This window comes from Aspergillus pseudoviridinutans (assembly GCF_018340605.1).
Source record: "Aspergillus pseudoviridinutans IFM 55266 DNA, scaffold_2, whole genome shotgun sequence".
NCBI lineage: Eukaryota > Fungi > Ascomycota > Eurotiomycetes > Eurotiales > Aspergillaceae > Aspergillus > Aspergillus pseudoviridinutans.
This window is the reverse complement of record NW_025091282.1, coordinates 1,336,829-1,353,020: the sequence shown is the minus strand read 5'-3', so window position 1 is coordinate 1,353,020 and position 16,192 is coordinate 1,336,829. Positions and strand designations below refer to the sequence as shown.

General features: G+C 53.1%; 8 protein-coding genes across 8 annotated transcripts; 5 read left to right on the top strand and 3 right to left on the bottom strand.

The window, feature by feature from the left end:
• Nucleotides 1-512: 512 nt before the first annotated feature.
• Asppvi_002535 (putative Coatomer subunit epsilon) lies at nucleotides 513-1,674 on the top strand (the record flags this gene model as incomplete). The annotated part of the gene is made up of 5 exons (XM_043298517.1): nucleotides 513-537; nucleotides 614-992; nucleotides 1,056-1,191; nucleotides 1,264-1,502; nucleotides 1,566-1,674. The coding sequence occupies 5 exons, from the start codon at nucleotides 513-515 to the stop codon at nucleotides 1,672-1,674; spliced, it is 888 nt and encodes a 295-aa protein (XP_043154452.1).
• Nucleotides 1,675-2,029: 355 nt separating this feature from the next.
• Nucleotides 2,030-3,281, bottom strand: Asppvi_002534 (putative 6-hexanolactone hydrolase; the record flags this gene model as incomplete). The annotated part of the gene is made up of 4 exons (XM_043298516.1): nucleotides 2,030-2,164; nucleotides 2,225-2,808; nucleotides 2,871-3,016; nucleotides 3,076-3,281. The coding sequence occupies 4 exons, from the start codon at nucleotides 3,279-3,281 to the stop codon at nucleotides 2,030-2,032; spliced, it is 1,071 nt and encodes a 356-aa protein (XP_043154451.1).
• A 433-nt stretch (nucleotides 3,282-3,714) lies between these two features.
• pmi1 (mannose-6-phosphate isomerase pmi1) lies at nucleotides 3,715-5,351 on the bottom strand (the record flags this gene model as incomplete). The annotated part of the gene is made up of 5 exons (XM_043298515.1): nucleotides 3,715-4,703; nucleotides 4,780-5,017; nucleotides 5,077-5,168; nucleotides 5,224-5,244; nucleotides 5,318-5,351. The coding sequence occupies 5 exons, from the start codon at nucleotides 5,349-5,351 to the stop codon at nucleotides 3,715-3,717; spliced, it is 1,374 nt and encodes a 457-aa protein (XP_043154450.1).
• Nucleotides 5,352-5,621: 270 nt separating this feature from the next.
• On the top strand, nucleotides 5,622-7,423 carry Asppvi_002532 (SAGA-associated factor 29 family protein; the record flags this gene model as incomplete). Its single annotated transcript, XM_043298514.1, has 3 exons — nucleotides 5,622-6,276; nucleotides 6,558-7,083; nucleotides 7,141-7,423. The coding sequence occupies 3 exons, from the start codon at nucleotides 5,622-5,624 to the stop codon at nucleotides 7,421-7,423; spliced, it is 1,464 nt and encodes a 487-aa protein (XP_043154449.1).
• Nucleotides 7,424-8,015: 592 nt separating this feature from the next.
• Asppvi_002531 (GTP cyclohydrolase II) lies at nucleotides 8,016-9,326 on the top strand (the record flags this gene model as incomplete). Its single annotated transcript, XM_043298513.1, has 2 exons — nucleotides 8,016-9,227; nucleotides 9,297-9,326. The coding sequence occupies 2 exons, from the start codon at nucleotides 8,016-8,018 to the stop codon at nucleotides 9,324-9,326; spliced, it is 1,242 nt and encodes a 413-aa protein (XP_043154448.1).
• Nucleotides 9,327-10,254: 928 nt separating this feature from the next.
• Nucleotides 10,255-12,009, top strand: Asppvi_002530 (bZIP transcription factor; the record flags this gene model as incomplete). Its single annotated transcript, XM_043298512.1, has 2 exons — nucleotides 10,255-10,837; nucleotides 10,904-12,009. The coding sequence occupies 2 exons, from the start codon at nucleotides 10,255-10,257 to the stop codon at nucleotides 12,007-12,009; spliced, it is 1,689 nt and encodes a 562-aa protein (XP_043154447.1).
• Nucleotides 12,010-12,351: 342 nt separating this feature from the next.
• On the bottom strand, nucleotides 12,352-13,496 carry Asppvi_002529 (NAD(P)-dependent oxidoreductase; the record flags this gene model as incomplete). The annotated part of the gene is made up of 5 exons (XM_043298511.1): nucleotides 12,352-12,616; nucleotides 12,665-12,802; nucleotides 12,850-13,181; nucleotides 13,235-13,423; nucleotides 13,479-13,496. The coding sequence occupies 5 exons, from the start codon at nucleotides 13,494-13,496 to the stop codon at nucleotides 12,352-12,354; spliced, it is 942 nt and encodes a 313-aa protein (XP_043154446.1).
• A 643-nt stretch (nucleotides 13,497-14,139) lies between these two features.
• On the top strand, nucleotides 14,140-15,739 carry Asppvi_002528 (actin-related protein 2; the record flags this gene model as incomplete). The annotated part of the gene is made up of 7 exons (XM_043298510.1): nucleotides 14,140-14,158; nucleotides 14,223-14,269; nucleotides 14,334-14,477; nucleotides 14,609-14,834; nucleotides 14,890-15,455; nucleotides 15,517-15,594; nucleotides 15,653-15,739. 7 exons carry the CDS (start codon nucleotides 14,140-14,142, stop codon nucleotides 15,737-15,739), a joined length of 1,167 nt encoding a protein of 388 aa, XP_043154445.1.
• Between the last annotated feature and the right edge of the window lie 453 nt (nucleotides 15,740-16,192).

The following is a 16,192-nucleotide window of genomic DNA, read 5'->3' as shown; positions in this document are numbered from 1 at the left end:
TGTCCTAAATTGTCGGAGGATACGTTTATGAGGCATTGTTTGCGAAGTCAGGGTCCGTTCGTGTCATTCCCACGCTCGCAGGCGAGAACTCATCCTGCAGTCTGCCATACACATTTCCAAGGGCTCTTGAAGATACCCTGATGGCGAGACGTCTCTGTCTTTTAGTTCTTCCACTTGTGTTACTATGAAGATGCGGCTGGGACGCTCCTTTTTCCAAAGCTATGGGCAGCCATTGCAATTTTTCGAATTTTGTAGATATAAGGAAATTAATAAAAGAGTTCCTTTCCTCTAACAGGTACATCTTTGACTATTTCCATCCGTATCCATCCATTTGAGATAGGATAATCTTCTCATTGAGCGATCGGATAACTTGCCATTAAGTTCATCGGCTGACCTGCTCTCACCGCCTTACGATCCCAACACATGGACCGTGTTTTGAGGCCAGCGTATACTTGTCTTCCTCTACAATAGTAATTCAATCTCAATCCGTTGATCTCCTGACATTTCTCGATATGGACCCATTCTCGACAGAAGGTGGTGAGTGGTTACCGCTTGACTCCGACGTCATTTCGCAGCCTCTGAAAAGCAACTCAATTGACTCCTATCTCCGCAGAGCTCATCAACATCCACAATGCCTTCCATCAAGGCCAATACCAGAACGTGATCGAGTTCGACACCTCGGCCCTCTCACCGGACAACCACCTCACCGCCCGCATCCTGCAGCTCCGCGCCCAGCTCGCCCTAGGCCAGACCGACGAGGTCCTGTCCGCCGTCGACGGCGAAGAAGAGAACCCCGATCTCGCTGCGGTGAAGGCGCTGGCGCAACTCGCGGCGGGCGATGCCGAGTCTGCGCTCCAGCTGACGCAGGAACTGGCGGAGAATTATCCGGAGAATGCCTCGGTGCAGGTTCTGGGGGGAACGGTGCTGCAGGCTCAGGGCCGGAGCGAGGAGGCGTTGGCGGTTTTGACGAAGCATCAGGGGAATTTGGAGGCGTGCGTTCTACTCTGTCCTTCTTTTAGCGTCTGCAATGGGCTAATGGTGTGGTGTGAGGGTAGTGTTGCCTTGATCGTTCAGATCCATCTCCAGCAGAACCGTGTCGATCTTGCGCTCAAGGAGGTGCAGGCTGCTAAGCGCTGGGCGCAGGATTCTCTGCTTGTTAATCTGGCTGAGTCGTGGGTGGGGATGAGAATCGTATGTTCTGTTCCCTTTCGTTCTTGTTTCTCCCTGGGAATTGACGTGGCTAATGCTTGTTTGGGTACTCAGGGTGGTGAGAAGTATCAGTCTGCCTTTTACGTTTATGAAGAACTTGCCTCGGCGCCTGGTACATCCGCGCCTTTGTCTATTGTCGGACAGGCTGTGGCGGAGATTCACCTGGGCCGGTTGCCCGAGGCCGAAGCTGCGCTGTCGGCTGCGCTGGAGAAATACCCTGAGGAGGCGGAGTTGATTGCTAATGCCATTGTGCTGAATGTATTGGCTGGGAAGCCTACGGAGGAATTGGAGAGGTATGTCTTCCTTTGGATCTTGGTACCGACTGAGGTCAGGCTAACGGATGTTGGTCGTTGCAGTCGTCTCCAACAAGTGCAGCCGTCGCATGCCTTGCTTGCTGATATTCAGGAGAAGAGCGAGCTGTTTGATACTGCTGCGTTCAAGTACGCTCCGAGAGTGGCTTCTTAGATTTACGGAGTACTCGTGATCACCTCTGTTTCTTTCTTTCCTATTTCAGTGTGTATTGGGTCTTCTTTAATGAATTGGTATGACGGCTAAGCTATTGTGTTACCCAGCGATGCCCTTTCTTTGTTGCTTATTGATTGCTCCAATAAAAATCGCATAGACAAGTGTTTCTGTTGACGGTTGCTCATGTGTGACTAGAAAACTTTGATGTCTCAGACTATATATATATCATAAACAATTTCCATTTCGAGTTCTGACCATGGTATCATAATGAATGTATATAGTGTAACATAATATATAAGCCGGTGCCGGTAGCACCCCTTGCATATGTACACCACGTCCACCTCCACACAAACGCCTACAACCGAGCCCCGAGCCACCTCTCCAACTCCTTCCCCTGCTGACTCTTTGTGCTCTTCAACGAGGCACTATAGATCGCATCGACGTGCGTCTCACCATACCCAACCACGTAAGTGGTATTTGGGAAAACAGACTATCCACATATCAGCAAGCGAGACACAATATTTCCCTAGCGCGAAGGAAGAATAAATACCTTGAACCTGTCCACAAAGTCATCAATCCCCGAGAACAGGATCTCATGCTGACCGGCAAGGAGCAAGACGTGGTCGGTCATTGCATCCGCCCACCACTCCACAGGCGCGAGCGCCGGCTCGCTCCAGGCATCGCTATTCCCGCTGGCGAGATAGGCACTCGACCACCTCTTCAGCGCATCTGCGGAGATCAAGTCCCTGTACCTGTTCGCATCCATCGAGGCCCCGTCTGTACGGAAGCTGACCCACGGCGCGAACCCGAACACGCCCGCGAGGTTGGCCGAGAGCGCGAGGGGCTCGATCTCGGGATGTGGGTGGGACAGGTGTAGCAGCACTGCGAAGGCGAGGTTCCCGCCTGCGGAGTCGCCGCCGACGATGACGTTGGATGGCGAGCGGTTTGTCTCGGTGAGGATGTAGCGGAGGGCTTCGACGGCCTGGCGCAGTTGCGAGGGGTAGGTGGCGTGCGGGGTGAGGGTGTACGAGAGGAAGAAGAGGGCGACGTCGTGGCCGTTTGCGTTGAGGTCGGCTACGATGCGCGAGCAAAGATCGAAGTGGGCGGGTGGGCTGCCGAGGGCGAATCCGCCGCCTGGTTGCTGTCAGCCATGTTGTACCCTTAACGCTGGCGAGACAAAAGCAGAGGGGACTGACCGTGATAATAGATGACTACGTTCTTTGCGTCACGATTCCCGATCCAGTGGCCCCGGGCGCCGTGCTTGAGCGTCACGGTCTGTGCCTGCAGACCCTGTTTGGTCATGGACTGCTCATATGCTTTGCTCGTTGAGGGGGCAATTGACCTGTTTCCGAACGTCAGCGACCGTATTCACGGACCGAGCGGCGATGTTAATCCACGCACTGCATTTGCCGTATCGAGAACCTCATCACCATCTTCCTCACAATCGCATGACCGACATGGACACCATATTCCTTTGCACCGGTGCTCCCGCGAAAGAAGCCAGTGACTGTGCTGTAGAGCGCAGTCGCCAGGACAGAGAGGTACCCGGGAATGAGGTCGGCTTTCTCCAGCAGTGTGAGACGAACATTATCCAGGTGGTCCGCCATCTTGAATGGTCGGTGACTATCTCACAGACAACCTGAGACGATACAGAAGAAAGATGGATGCTGTTCGACGGTTGATTCCAATAGTGTGTGGCTGAGCTATATCAAGGTTTGGATAAGCGCTCTTCCCCGCACTATGGAGTGCATCGCCGCTGGTTCGGGTGATTCGGAGATAATTTGCACTGGTCTATCAGACCAAGGTTCAGAGACTCATCCTAGCGTGTCTGGGCTCTTGGGATGTGGTCATGATGTTGGTAGATGCGTAAACCTCGGCTACTCGGTCGGCAACAGATGTGGTCGAAGTGGAGATCGTCCCATTTTGGAAATCCCAACAAAAGGCCTGAAGCGGAAGCTTAACACGAGTTGCTGTGATGGAAGGATGGCAAGGTTCATTGAATGAAATAAATGAAAAGATATTTGAGTTAGCAACCGACATCTAGTTTCCGTTTACCATGTCCTCCTCCCCGGTCAAATCACAGAACGCCTTAAACGTAGTAAAGGTAGCTTCTCCCGTGTTCTCAATAATACATTCTGCATTGGCTCCAACAAAGAACACATAGCCCTCCTTGACCTCCTCCGTCTTGGGACCGACTGTTATCTTACCCGTTCCGGCGGTGCAGATTACAATGCTCGGACCCGAAATTCCATCGAATGTCGCCTTGGCACCTTGCCGCTTGAGATCTGTCTTGGCCACACTGAACTCCTCAATGGGGGGATCGTATAGGATGCAAGAGGAGGCGCTAGAGTAAGCAGGGGCATTAAGAACCGCATAGGGATAGTCGGTCGGCTCAAGCTTCTGCTCCTCGATGGGCGCGTAGGAATATGTCAACATGTCAACCAGCGTATCCACGTCCTTGAACTTGGGTGTGAAGCCTGCCCGCACAACGTTGTCCGACGAGGCCATGCACTCAATGATGTCACCTGAGATGTATGCATGGATGTCATCAGCCTTGAGGAACATAGCCTCACCCGGTTCCAGCTTAACAAAGTTGAGGAAGAAGAACACGAAGGAGCCGATGTCGTTGGGGAACTGTCCATTGAGGCGCACCGTGATGGCGGCCAGTTCCGCAGGATTAGTGGGGTTCGTTTCCGGTGTGCTGGATGACGTCGCAAAGGTCTCGGGCGAGTTCTGCGCCATCGCGACAAGTTCCTTTGTTGCGGCCTCGATACTTTCAGGAGAGGACCTCATCAGAGAGGTGAAGAGGGTGCGGAGAGCCTGCTTGTTTTTCTCGGTCACCGCGGGGTCCTCCGATTCCTCCGAGCCCTCGACAGTGTTCTCGAATTCGCTGGCAGCCTGCTCCCCTACCAGTTGACGAAGAGGCGCGACCACTTTGAGGAAGTGGGTGATTTCAGCCAGAGGACGGAAGCCGCAAAGGCCTTCAAAGGGGGTGATGGCGATGGTCATCTCGGGTTTGTGGTTATCATCTGAGACGAGTCAATATCATTGGAATGCAATTCCGAAGTAGACAACAAAAGACTGTATGAAAGGCTGTTTACTGACCTGGATAGTTGCGAGGATCTCTGGCATGAAGCTTTTCCGCCAGCTTCTTGTTCGGGTGGGCCTGGATGCTGAGCGCCTTTCTGATCGACAGCACCTTGAACAGGAAGGGAAGCTTTCCGCCATATCGTTCGCTGACCTCTTGAGATATCAACGCCTGGTTGTCCTGAACCATATCCAGCAAGGTGCGCTGAGTCTCGAGATCTTTCGAAGGGAGTGAGGGGTGGGTTCCCATCCACAACTACGTCATCGGGTCAGCGTTTTGATCTTCGTCGGTAACCCAGTCGAAGAAAGAAATACCTCAGCATAAGGCTTGTCTGACTGTATTGAGAAATCGGGAGCTGCTGTAGTTGCTGCATACTTGGCAGCAGCCGACTCATGGCCGACCTTGCCTATGAGAGGATATCTCAGTGTCTGCTCAGTGTAGAACAACTATATGGATCTTACCCCAATCATAGCTATTGACACCTTCCGAAACACATTTTCGTTAGCTTTCCCATGCATACTGGAATAATCGCAAATGTCAATGGCAAAAACCTACCGCATTGGAGTCGAAGTAGTGGTACTGGAGGCATTCTTGCTGGTGAGGGGCAATTCTCGCAATCGGAGGCCTGAGTAAACACACAATATGGAGCAGTGAATCTCGCGAGCACTACTCAACTAGCGCTGCGAAAAATCTTTCTGTAATTCACTGAGCAGCAAACAGTCGATCTTTTAAAAAGCACCCTGGATTACTCCTTTTGTGAGACTTCCTTTCTTTCTCTCTACCCCTCCAGATGCTTGTTTCTATGCTACCTTACTGGACAAGGACTTGATCCAGCCCGATTTGGCTGACCGCATCCGTCATGGCGCCCGCCAATCAGCGTCTTCCCCAGTTGGCCGCCGCCTCCGCCCTCTCGTCTTCAGCCAAACGCGATGTGATCGGATCCGCCAAGCAGTCCCCAGCCAACGCGCTTGACCAGAGTCAGAGCAGTACTACTACTACTATTAGCCGCCGCTCCGGGGTATCTGTGGGTGTCAGTGTATTTTCTGATCAAGGAAACGGCTTTGAGCCGAACCTAAGCCAGCAAAATTCCGCTGCTGAATCTGGGCCCTTAGATTCATCCTCCAACAGCCCCCCCGCTGGTCGTCCGCATAATCAAAGGCACGGCGCGGCTCGGGGAACACGCAGTGCGCGCCAGGAGATCGTCTCCGCCTTTGAGTGGGAGGCGTTGAAGCTTGAACAGCGCAAGAAGTCGGGTCTTGTTGCGTCTTCCGAGAGCAATAAAGAGCCGTTGCTGACCGTTGAGCTGCCCAAGTCCCCGTTCCACGCGATGTCGCGGAATCGGCCTAGAGGTCCTCCTGTGCCTAGAGACAATGGTCTCGCGGCGAATGAGGAGACTGATATGTGGAACAAGATTCTACAGGACCTACGCAAGGCCAAAGAGAAGAATGACAAGCAGAAAGTGGTGGCTGAAGAGATCGCAGCATTGAACGAACAGATTGGTAGAGACGGTGGAAGTAAGTTCATTTTTTCGCCTTTTTTTACGATTATCCTAGTCGGATTACAGTATTGTGGTTTTTTGCTTTATCCCTTTTGCACCGGTGTCTAGGACACGGTCAACTGTTCGATGGACAGCCCGCTTCTACTCTGCCCGTCAGCCCCTAAACAAGAGTATACTCTAGTTTATTAAGATGGCTACGAGCCTTTGTCCTCGCTCCAACCCTTGCGATACCGATGTTTTGACAATTATCTCAAGTGCTCACTGTTTGACTGAACACTGCCCCTAACTTTGGAACAGGGCCCACTCTCAGCGAGCATAATCAGCTGGACAGTCTATATCGCCAAATGTCCAAGCTGTGCGAGGAAGAGAGGGCTATTCTTCAAGACGAACCCAGCGACGTGATCAAGAATCTGGGGTTATTGACAGCGCTTCGTCAAGCATCCGAAGCGGAAGCTCCATTCAACCGCGCCGCTTCTCTGGTCAAGTCACGAAAGAAGAGAAGTGATGTGGATGGATCAGTGACAGACTCGCCCGGTCCCTCTGGCCCGTCTGTATCGGACAAAATTGGCCGCATCAAAAGCGTCCAACGGAGTACCAGCGCTTCCAGTCCCCAGACCCGTGACGGCCGCGAGATTCGTGACAGTGTCATGGTCAAAATTGAAGAGACGGCGGAAAGCATCAGAGGCACAATTGCGGAGCGCAACGGGCAGCTGGTCATTGGTGCTGAAGTGGTTTTCAAACATAACAAGAACAAACAGGGCGTTGAAGGCGAGGGGATCCAGTGTATCATCAAGGGAATCTCCGGTGACGGTCCTAAGAAGAGGTATGCCACTGTCGCTCGCCTTTCTGATCGCAAGGAAATTGACCTGTTTACGTCTAGATACGACGTCCAAGACCCTGAACCAAATGAGAATGGCGAACAAGGCGCTGTCTACAAGACCACTGCTGCATCTCTGATTCCTATTCCCCAGGTCGGTTCCACACTACCGGTTTTTCCTGTAGGGAAGCAAGTTCTAGCACGATACCCCGACACGACTACATTCTACCGTGCTGAAGTGATGGGCACGAAAAAGGACACCTACCGCCTCAAATTCGAGGGCGAGGAAGATGACAAGGAAATGGAGGTCGATCGACGATTTGTCCTAGACATTCCGGGGAAATGAATAAAGGTGGACTGCGAATTATGGATGACTCCCTTTTGATGATACCCTTGAGCAAAAGTGTTCTTAAATTGCGGGAAGAAGAGGCCGTTAAGGAGTCTGGCTTGCTTGATCACATGGGATTGCAATCTGGTGTTGAGGCTGGGATATTTTAGTTTTTGTCTCTTGTGCTTCGATATTATCAGACCAACAATAATGATAACTATGCATTGAAGCTCTATCTATTTGGTTGGGCCAATTTCATCTCGTAGAAGATGCTAGACTGCACTGAAGACTAATTGATTTCTGCGGATCACGTCAGGCCTGACAAATGACAGGTGGACCTTCATGTAATCGCACGATGAGTCAGCGCCTCTTTTACCCCCGCCAACTGCAGCTGCGGATGTCCCGAGGAGCCGAACATCGAATCCGTATTCGAAGAGCGACCGAAATATGATTTGCAATCGTCTTCTTTCCTTTGCAGAGAATGTGGTGAAGTGATCAATCGTGCTTTTTCTTCATATATACAATCTGTAATGAGCATCATTTGTTGAGATACCCTTCTCTAAAATTGTACTTTCGCCCCCTCCTCCTCCTCCCCAAATCCGTCATCGCAATGTCGAATTTACCGTCCCATGCCTCTCCGTCTATCGGGGCGCAATCGCCTACCACGCCGCAGCCCGTCGACGAGCTTTCTCTCAACCCAAACACCACATCAGCCCCTGCGTTACACTCCAGATTAGATGAGCTCCGAGATGAGACTTCCAGTCAGATCAGCAGCACCGACACTGACCGCGGGGGGGACATGACCCCCGCGATTCCCGCATCATTACTCTCCCCCTCCTTCACTCCTCCGGCAACCCCGGGGGGCTCGATCAATACTGCAGAGCTGCTCCGACAGGCCCAATTAGCCGGCACACGGCAAGGATCAACACATACGAAGCCCCCAAGGCTGCTTTCTCGCCTTCCCAATGTCGAGTGTATCGTCCGCGCTCGGATACCCACGACAACTGGCGCGGAGATGTTTCTCCATCTATATCACAATGATTTGGACAGCAAAGAGCATCTGGCGATTGTGTTTGGGAATACAATTCGGAGCAGAAGCTTGGACAAGGTCCGACCTGGAGAGACGGAGATGGATCGCATGATTCGCGGTGCGTATGTAGGGAAACTCCGTCCGGGCCGTGTGAGCAGTTGGTATGATGAGGAGAAAGCTGGAGAAGCTGCCAGCCCGGAAGCTGGCGGCGCTGTATCCAGTCCGCACACACCGCCTCAGAGTAGCCTCAAGGAAGCGCCTCTTGTGAGAATCCATTCGGAGTGCTACACTGGGGAGACGGCTTGGTCTGCACGCTGCGACTGTGGTGAGCAGCTCGACGAGGCAGCTCGACTCATGTCGCTGCCTACGGAGACATTGACAGAGGCTGCGTCACAGCACGACGTGGCGGAGCCGTCGAATGCTGCTGGGGGCGTGATTGTATACCTGCGCCAAGAAGGACGAGGCATTGGTCTGGGCGAGAAATTGAAAGCGTACAATCTTCAGGATCTGGGATCTGACACGGTGGAAGCCAATCTCCTGCTCCGCCACCCTGCGGATGCAAGAAGTTACGGTCTAGCTACGGCGATCCTGGTAGATCTCGGTCTAGGGGTCGATTCGAATCCGCACGGCATCAGGCTTCTTACGAACAACCCGGACAAGATTCGAGCGGTTGAGGGACCCAACCGAGAAGTGGTGGTGAAGGAGCGGGTGCCGATGGTGCCATTGGCATGGAGATCGGGTGGAAAGATGGGGATCAAGAGTTCAGAGGTCGAAGGTTATCTGAGAACAAAGGTATGTCGACAATCTATCTCTTGCAAACTAGCTGTTTTTTCATCATCGAACAATGTCTCACTCTCGCAGATATCGAAAATGGGCCATTTGCTCCAATGATCCGCCTCCCTTTCGGTTGTAACCAGAGAACGCTTTCCTTCTTTTGGATCTAGACGAGTCGATACGGTGTATGGTTTGTCAGTCATGTAACGGTTCTGCAGCGCAAACTTTCTGCTCACATTTCTCATTTTCGTTCGGGATTTCGTACGGTACATAAACTGGTGTATTACTTAGCGCACTTTGTACATGATGTTCTCGACATCGTGCAACTGGGCACGATTGGTCGAGATAGTCTAATCCCTCTCTAATCTCTGGTTCGCTTACTCTAAATGCAAGTCTAGTCTGTAGTCGGACTAGTTCTACTGCAGTGGATATCAGACGAGTATCTGCGAGGACCGTTTTCCGTGTCCAGTTAGTCCAATCATCAAATGTCGGCGAGACGTCGGGCGATTGAGTTAATTGGGTCAATGGCGTAGAGTGGCGATTAATAATTCTGGATGCCTAGACCAGGGCTGAGCCAGAATCCCCAAGGCCCTCCGAAGAGTCCAAGGCCCAAGGCCCAAGGCTCAAGGGAGCCACGGCGACGGAAGGTTTGGGGCGGAACTCCACTTTGAACCCCCCAAACCGTTGTTGTTCCCTTGTCTCAGTTAGTCTCTGAAGGAATGGCTCGAATCGCGGACATCTGTGGAAAATATGCAGCCCCCATGTAAAACAACACCAGGCTCAACAACAGCAGCAGCAGCAGCAGCAACGCCGAAGGAAGAGGAGGACGATCCTGACTGAGAGTCAAAAATTATATCTACCCCGCCCAATTCTATCTGTCGTCCGTTCAAATGTCGAGTCTTTCGTATTTCCGCTGACTCAATCCCCGTCTCGTGGATATTATTTCTATCCACATCCACTTGGCACCCTTCATCATCCAATATCTTCTTTTCCCTCTGACGCTTTGAATGGCCGTTGGCGTTAGCTAGACGCGCCAGTGAGGGCCATGGCCACCCGCCTGCCTCCTTTAAATGATGTGGCGGCCTCGTCGGCCCTGGAGTCATCGTCATCCGTGAGCACCACTCCAGCTCCAGCGTCAGCCCCAGTGTCAGTATCAGTGACAGCATCAATACCACTCACCTCGAACCCGTCCTCAACAATACTCTCCACTCCGAATCAAGATCCCGAGTGCTTCAAGCAGGAAGCCTCTCCTACCCCTTCTGGTTTCACCTCCGCCGACGGCGAGACACCCGTGGCAGACAACCATGGCGGATCCACGACGGCCGCGGGCCGGAAACGCAAGCTCAACAGTACCTCGTCGCGCGGCGTGGCCAATCTGACCCCCGAGCAATTGGCTAAGAAGCGAGCGAATGATCGGCAGGCCCAGCGGGCGATCCGGGAGCGGACAAAATCGCACATTGAGTCGCTTGAGCAGCGGGTGCGCGAGCTCTCGTCTCAGAAACCGTTCCTTGATCTCCAGGCGGCACTGAAGCGGAATGAAGCGATTCAGGCGGAAAATCGGGACTTGAAGCACGGGCTTAAGGCCGTGATGGATATCATACAGCCGCTGGTTGCGAAGCAGGACCCAAGTGAGTGGGCTCTTTGGTATTGTCATGAATGCTCGCCTGGACTATCTCTGACACAATGGACAACAGATCTGCCTCCCCCTCCTCCCCCGCACGCAGCGGCACCTCCTCCGTCTTGTCAACCTCTGAACACTCCCTTCAACCCGCTGCGGTACACCGAGACTCACCATTTCACCTCGGCTGGCCAAAGATACGAATCCTCATATACGGCCTCGACTTCTGGCGCAGAAACGCCGACGTCGACCCACTCGGCGCCTACGATGAGTGCGCATCGACAGGATAGCAGCAATGGACTGGCCTCGTTCCGGATCGCGTTTGACTATCAGCGTCATAACCTCGCCCACGGATTAGATTTTGGTACCGACGAGAGACTGGGTTTCAATTTCCTGCTCGATGCCACTCAGCAAGTTCCTAGAGTCCAAGGGTTCCGTAGCTCAACGGAGAGCTTCAGGCCGTCTCAAGCAGATTCGCCTCCAGCCTACACACCTTCGCCTAGCTGTCCTGCGCCGGAGCAACCCTTGCCCGCGTACAGGACCCCGATCCGAAATATAGCCCCGACATGCACATTGGACGCCATCCTGTTGGATTTTCTTCACCACCGTCAGCGCAAAGCGGCAGAGGGGGTTCCCACACAGAAGCTCGTGGGGCCCCCTTATCCCAGTGTCTCGTCGCTGCTGAACCCCGAAAAGAACGTTTACTCGCATCCACTGTCAAAGGTGTTTGTCGATATCCTTCGCGCATTCCCAGATATTTCATCCCTTCCCGAGCAAGTGGCCGTCTTATATGCCATGTTTCTCCTCATGCGGTGGCAGATCTACCCGACGCAAGAGAACTATGAGCGGCTGCCGGACTGGCTCACACCTCGGCCCTCCCAACTTCTCACACCTCATCCGGCTTGGATTGACTACATTCCGTGGCCGCGGATGCGCGATCGGCTGGTCGGCTCATATCAGGATTATCCGTTTGAGCAGTGGTTCATCCCATTCACTCGGACCCTGTCCGTTAACTGGCCGTACGAGGCGACGGACTGCCTGCTGTCCACCAGCGATCATGACGATCTCATCATTAATCCAGTATTTGAGCGACATTTCAGAAATCTAAATAATTGGTCGCTCGGCCCAGCTTTTGCCGAAGCGCATCCGCAGATGGCCGAAACCGCGAGGATCAAATCTTAATATTGGTTATGTTTCTTTGGTTCAGCGTCTCATCCGCCTGTTACCTCCATTTCTTTTGTGACGCACCTCTCTTTCTCTTCTTCTCTTGTTTCACATAAAACCGGGCAGATGGAGTGTATGGTTGGTGATTTATCTGACTGTCGACTTTGTGACTGGCGCATTGCGAGCAGGCGAGCAGAGATTCTAGGGCTCTGTTGTACATCTATCCAGATCTCTTTCGTTGGTGGTTCTGCAGCGAAGATTTCATTTCCTTGTTCTATAATGGTTCGAAACGGTGGTATATAGCATAAACACGACACCGACGCGTCCACGAAGTATACAAACAACGCTGATAATCTATTACTACCTTCCACCCTTTCTGCTCTTCTCATTCCAAAACTCCAGGCCCGCCTGCTGCCGCAAGACTCCATACATGGAGCTGCTATCCAGGCATTCCCCCGCGTACTCCCTCGCCGCCATCATGTTCTCCCGAGCAACTTGCAGCCCAGGCAGGCGGACATTATGCTCCTGGGCGATGGCAAGCGCATGATTGGCGTCCTTGATGGCCAGCGAGACACCGAACCCAGGACGGGAGTCGAGGGATGGCGCATAGGCGCCGGTTGTCAGTCTATAGCAATCAGTACGGCGTCACCCTATCACAGTCTGCTCCACAAACCTCTTAGAGTAGCCACCCGCCACAGCACCGAATGCCTCGCCGATCAATTCCTCCATCGGCCCAGTGCCTAGGCCCGTCCGCTCCGCGAAGACCTGTGCCTCCCCGACGGCTTCCATCAGGTTCACCGTAACAATGTTCCTATACAATTAGCATAAACCACTAGCAGTGATGCGAGAAAGGCTCACCCAGCGATCTTCAACAGGGACGACTTGGTCGCATCCTCCCCGCAGTCGATGATCTTCCGCCCCATGACATCTTGGATGAGCGGCTTGACGGCCTCTGCTGCGCTCCTCGGTCCCCCGATCGCAAAGACGAGCCTTCCGTCCACGGCGATCGGGTTCCCCCCGAAGACAGGTGCAGATAGGAACGAGGCCTGCTTCTCCTTTAGCTTGGAGACGGTCAGTCCGACCGTCTGCGGGTGGACGGTCGAGCAGTCGACGAAGATCTTGTCCTTGAGCGAGTGGCCTGACTCGATGGCTGTGGTGATGAGGTTGCTTAGTACGGTGTCGTTGGAGACCTATCGTCCATTAATATGCATTGCGGAGTTTCCTTTGGATAGAGGGGGGGTACCATGGTGAAGATAATCCCGCACTGGGCGACGACATTCTGGAAACTCGGCTCGGGCACGGCGCCTAAGCTTTTCAATGTGTCGCCGCGTGCCATTGTCCGGTTCGAATAGACTAGATTCAGGGCTCGTTTTGTAGCTAGATGGCGTTGGAGGTTGGTGGCCATTGCCAGGCCCATGGAGCCGAGGCCATACTGGGTTCAGGTCAGTACGTTGGGTTGGGTTGGTTTGGTCTAGGGGAAGACTTACCCAGCCGATCCGACTCATCTTGATTTTGAGTTGCAAATGAGGTTATGCGCAGAGTTGGAGAATGGGATGAGGGTATATCTATTTATTCTGGGGATCACCGGGCGGTCCCGATCTCGGGAAGGCATCGGCCGATAGACTGCTTCCAGACTGTAGCTGCTGCATTGTAGGAACGTCTGCCAACTCTCCAATGACCGGGAGATGTTCTGTGAGGCCGTCCTGGAGTACACATTTGTATTTACCAGGCAGGTTGACTATTTCGTACGGCTCTGTTGATAGGTGTTATGGTGTTTACATGCCGGAGGGACTTATCACAGTCACCCAACAATGCACTCTCCATCAGTCTACGTGAATTGGAACGCTCAATGGATTATCTACTGGCTAGTCATTCTCTAGCCTGAAATTCAAAGATACTCAAGTGAGATTTATGACTCTCGTAGCATGCGTACGGCGGTTGATGGAATGCGGCTTGGCGCGCTAATGACGACTATGGGGAAGCCCGTCGACTTAACACACCTCCAGACCCAAACTCCCTCGCCGTCCCCTCATCTTTACAATCCGTACACAACTTTCGTCTCCAACAGCGCATTTCGCTCCGGATTTTCTGTTGCTTTCTAACGGAGGAGCTAACTGAACTAAAAGTACTTGCTATTCGACCACCACCATGGCGGATATGCCCATTGGTGAGCATCATTCCCTCTCCAGGCAGCTTCCCCCGTCCGCCAGGTAGCTAACGTACACACCTAGTCCTCGACGGAGGAACTGGTTTCCTCAAAGTCGGATATGCTGCGCAGGTATGTTGGTTATTACGCACAGATTGTCAATCATGCGCAGTACTCATGCGTCTTTCGTCTACAGAACTTCCCAGAGCACCAGTTCCCCTCGATAGTGGGGCGGCCCATACTGCGAACTGAGGAACAGGCCGGCGACATTGTCGTGAAGGATATCATGTGCGGAGATGAAGCAGCAGCCGCCAGATCAATGCTCCAGATCAGCTATCCTGTACGTTCTGCCTCCCATGTCCCTGTTCCTGTTGCGAACGGTTGCTCGCCTTCCCCGCGGAGCTCCGTCACCGTCTTTGCAACAGGGTATTGATTCAAGGAACCATTGGTTGATGTCCGCGGGTAACATAGATGGAGAATGGTATCGTGAAGAAATGGGACGACATGCAGCACCTATGGAACTACACTTTCTACGAGAAGATGAAAATCGACCCCACGGGGCGCAAGATCCTCCTCACCGAACCCCCAATGAACCCCCTAAAGAACCGCGAAAAGATGTGCGAGGTCATGCTGGAAGGATACAACTTCGGAGGCGTATACGTCGCCATTCAGGCCGTACTTGCTCTATACGCTCAGGGTGAGTGCAACCGCCCGAGCAGCTAGTAACGACAGCTGATCTTTGTTCGTACCAGGTCTCAGCAGCGGTGTGGTCGTCGACTCCGGTGACGGCGTCACACATATTATTCCCGTCTACGAATCCACCGTCCTCAAGCACCATATCCGCCGACTGGACGTCGCCGGCCGCGACGTCACCCGCAACCTGATCGCTCTGCTGCTGCGCCGCGGCTACGCCCTCAATCGTACGGCCGACTTCGAAACAGTGCGCCAGATCAAGGAGAAGCTCTGCTACGTCTCGTACGACCTCGAGCTCGACAAAAAGCTCTCCGAGGACACCACCGTTCTCGTCGAATCATACACACTCCCCGATGGCCGGGTCATCCGGGTAGGCAGCGAGCGCTTCGAGGCCCCCGAGTGTCTCTTCCAACCGCACCTGGTGGACGTCGATCAGCCCGGTATGGCCGAGCTGCTCTTCAACACCATCCAGGGCGCCGATGTCGACGTCCGCTCAAGCTTGTACAAGGCTATCGTCCTCAGCGGTGGAAGCAGCATGTACCCCGGTCTGCCGTCGCGGCTGGAGAAGGAACTCAAGCAACTGTGGCTTACGCGGGTACTCCAGGGAGACCCCGAGCGACTCGGTGTACGTCCCTACCCTAAGCTTCCTTGGAGAATGACTAAAGCTAAATAAATCTCTCTTGCAGAAATTCAAAGTGCGCATCGAAGATCCCCCCCGACGGAGACACATGGTCTTCCTGGGCGGTGCCGTGCTCGCCAATCTGGTAAGAATCAAAATGCCCTTCATGACCTTCCCTCGACGACATCTCTAACATATCCCAGATCGCCGACAAGGAGGACATGTGGGTCTCCAAGCAAGAATGGGACGAGCAAGGCGTTCGTGCCTTGGCCAAGCTCGGCACTAGCTAGACGAGACGAGTCGAGTCGAGTCGCCTTTTGTTCGGTCTCCATCAATCCAGTCACATCCCATCCCATCCCACCTTTCCCCTGTCAAAGTCCCCATCGGACCCCTTCGTGTTGATATAGCCACTTTTTACTCCTGTGAAAGAATCTTCTCTGGAACACCAACATGTCATATAGGTTTTCCAGGACGTCTAGCTGCCTGCCCGTTCGATCCTTGTACGTAGTATAGAGTAAGCAAGCGAGTTGAGAACTAGGTATTGATCATTATACAGAATAACTGCCATTGCACTATCCCTTCTACTCATTGCAGCGTGCATCTATCAGCAACGATATCTAAAGGAAACGCAACCCTCTATGAAATCCGGAAATATAAATATGTACAAGATCCCGATAGCCAAAAAGGAGGTACACCCAAGGAGAGGTACACTATTAGAAACCCCATAAATTAGATAAATGTCC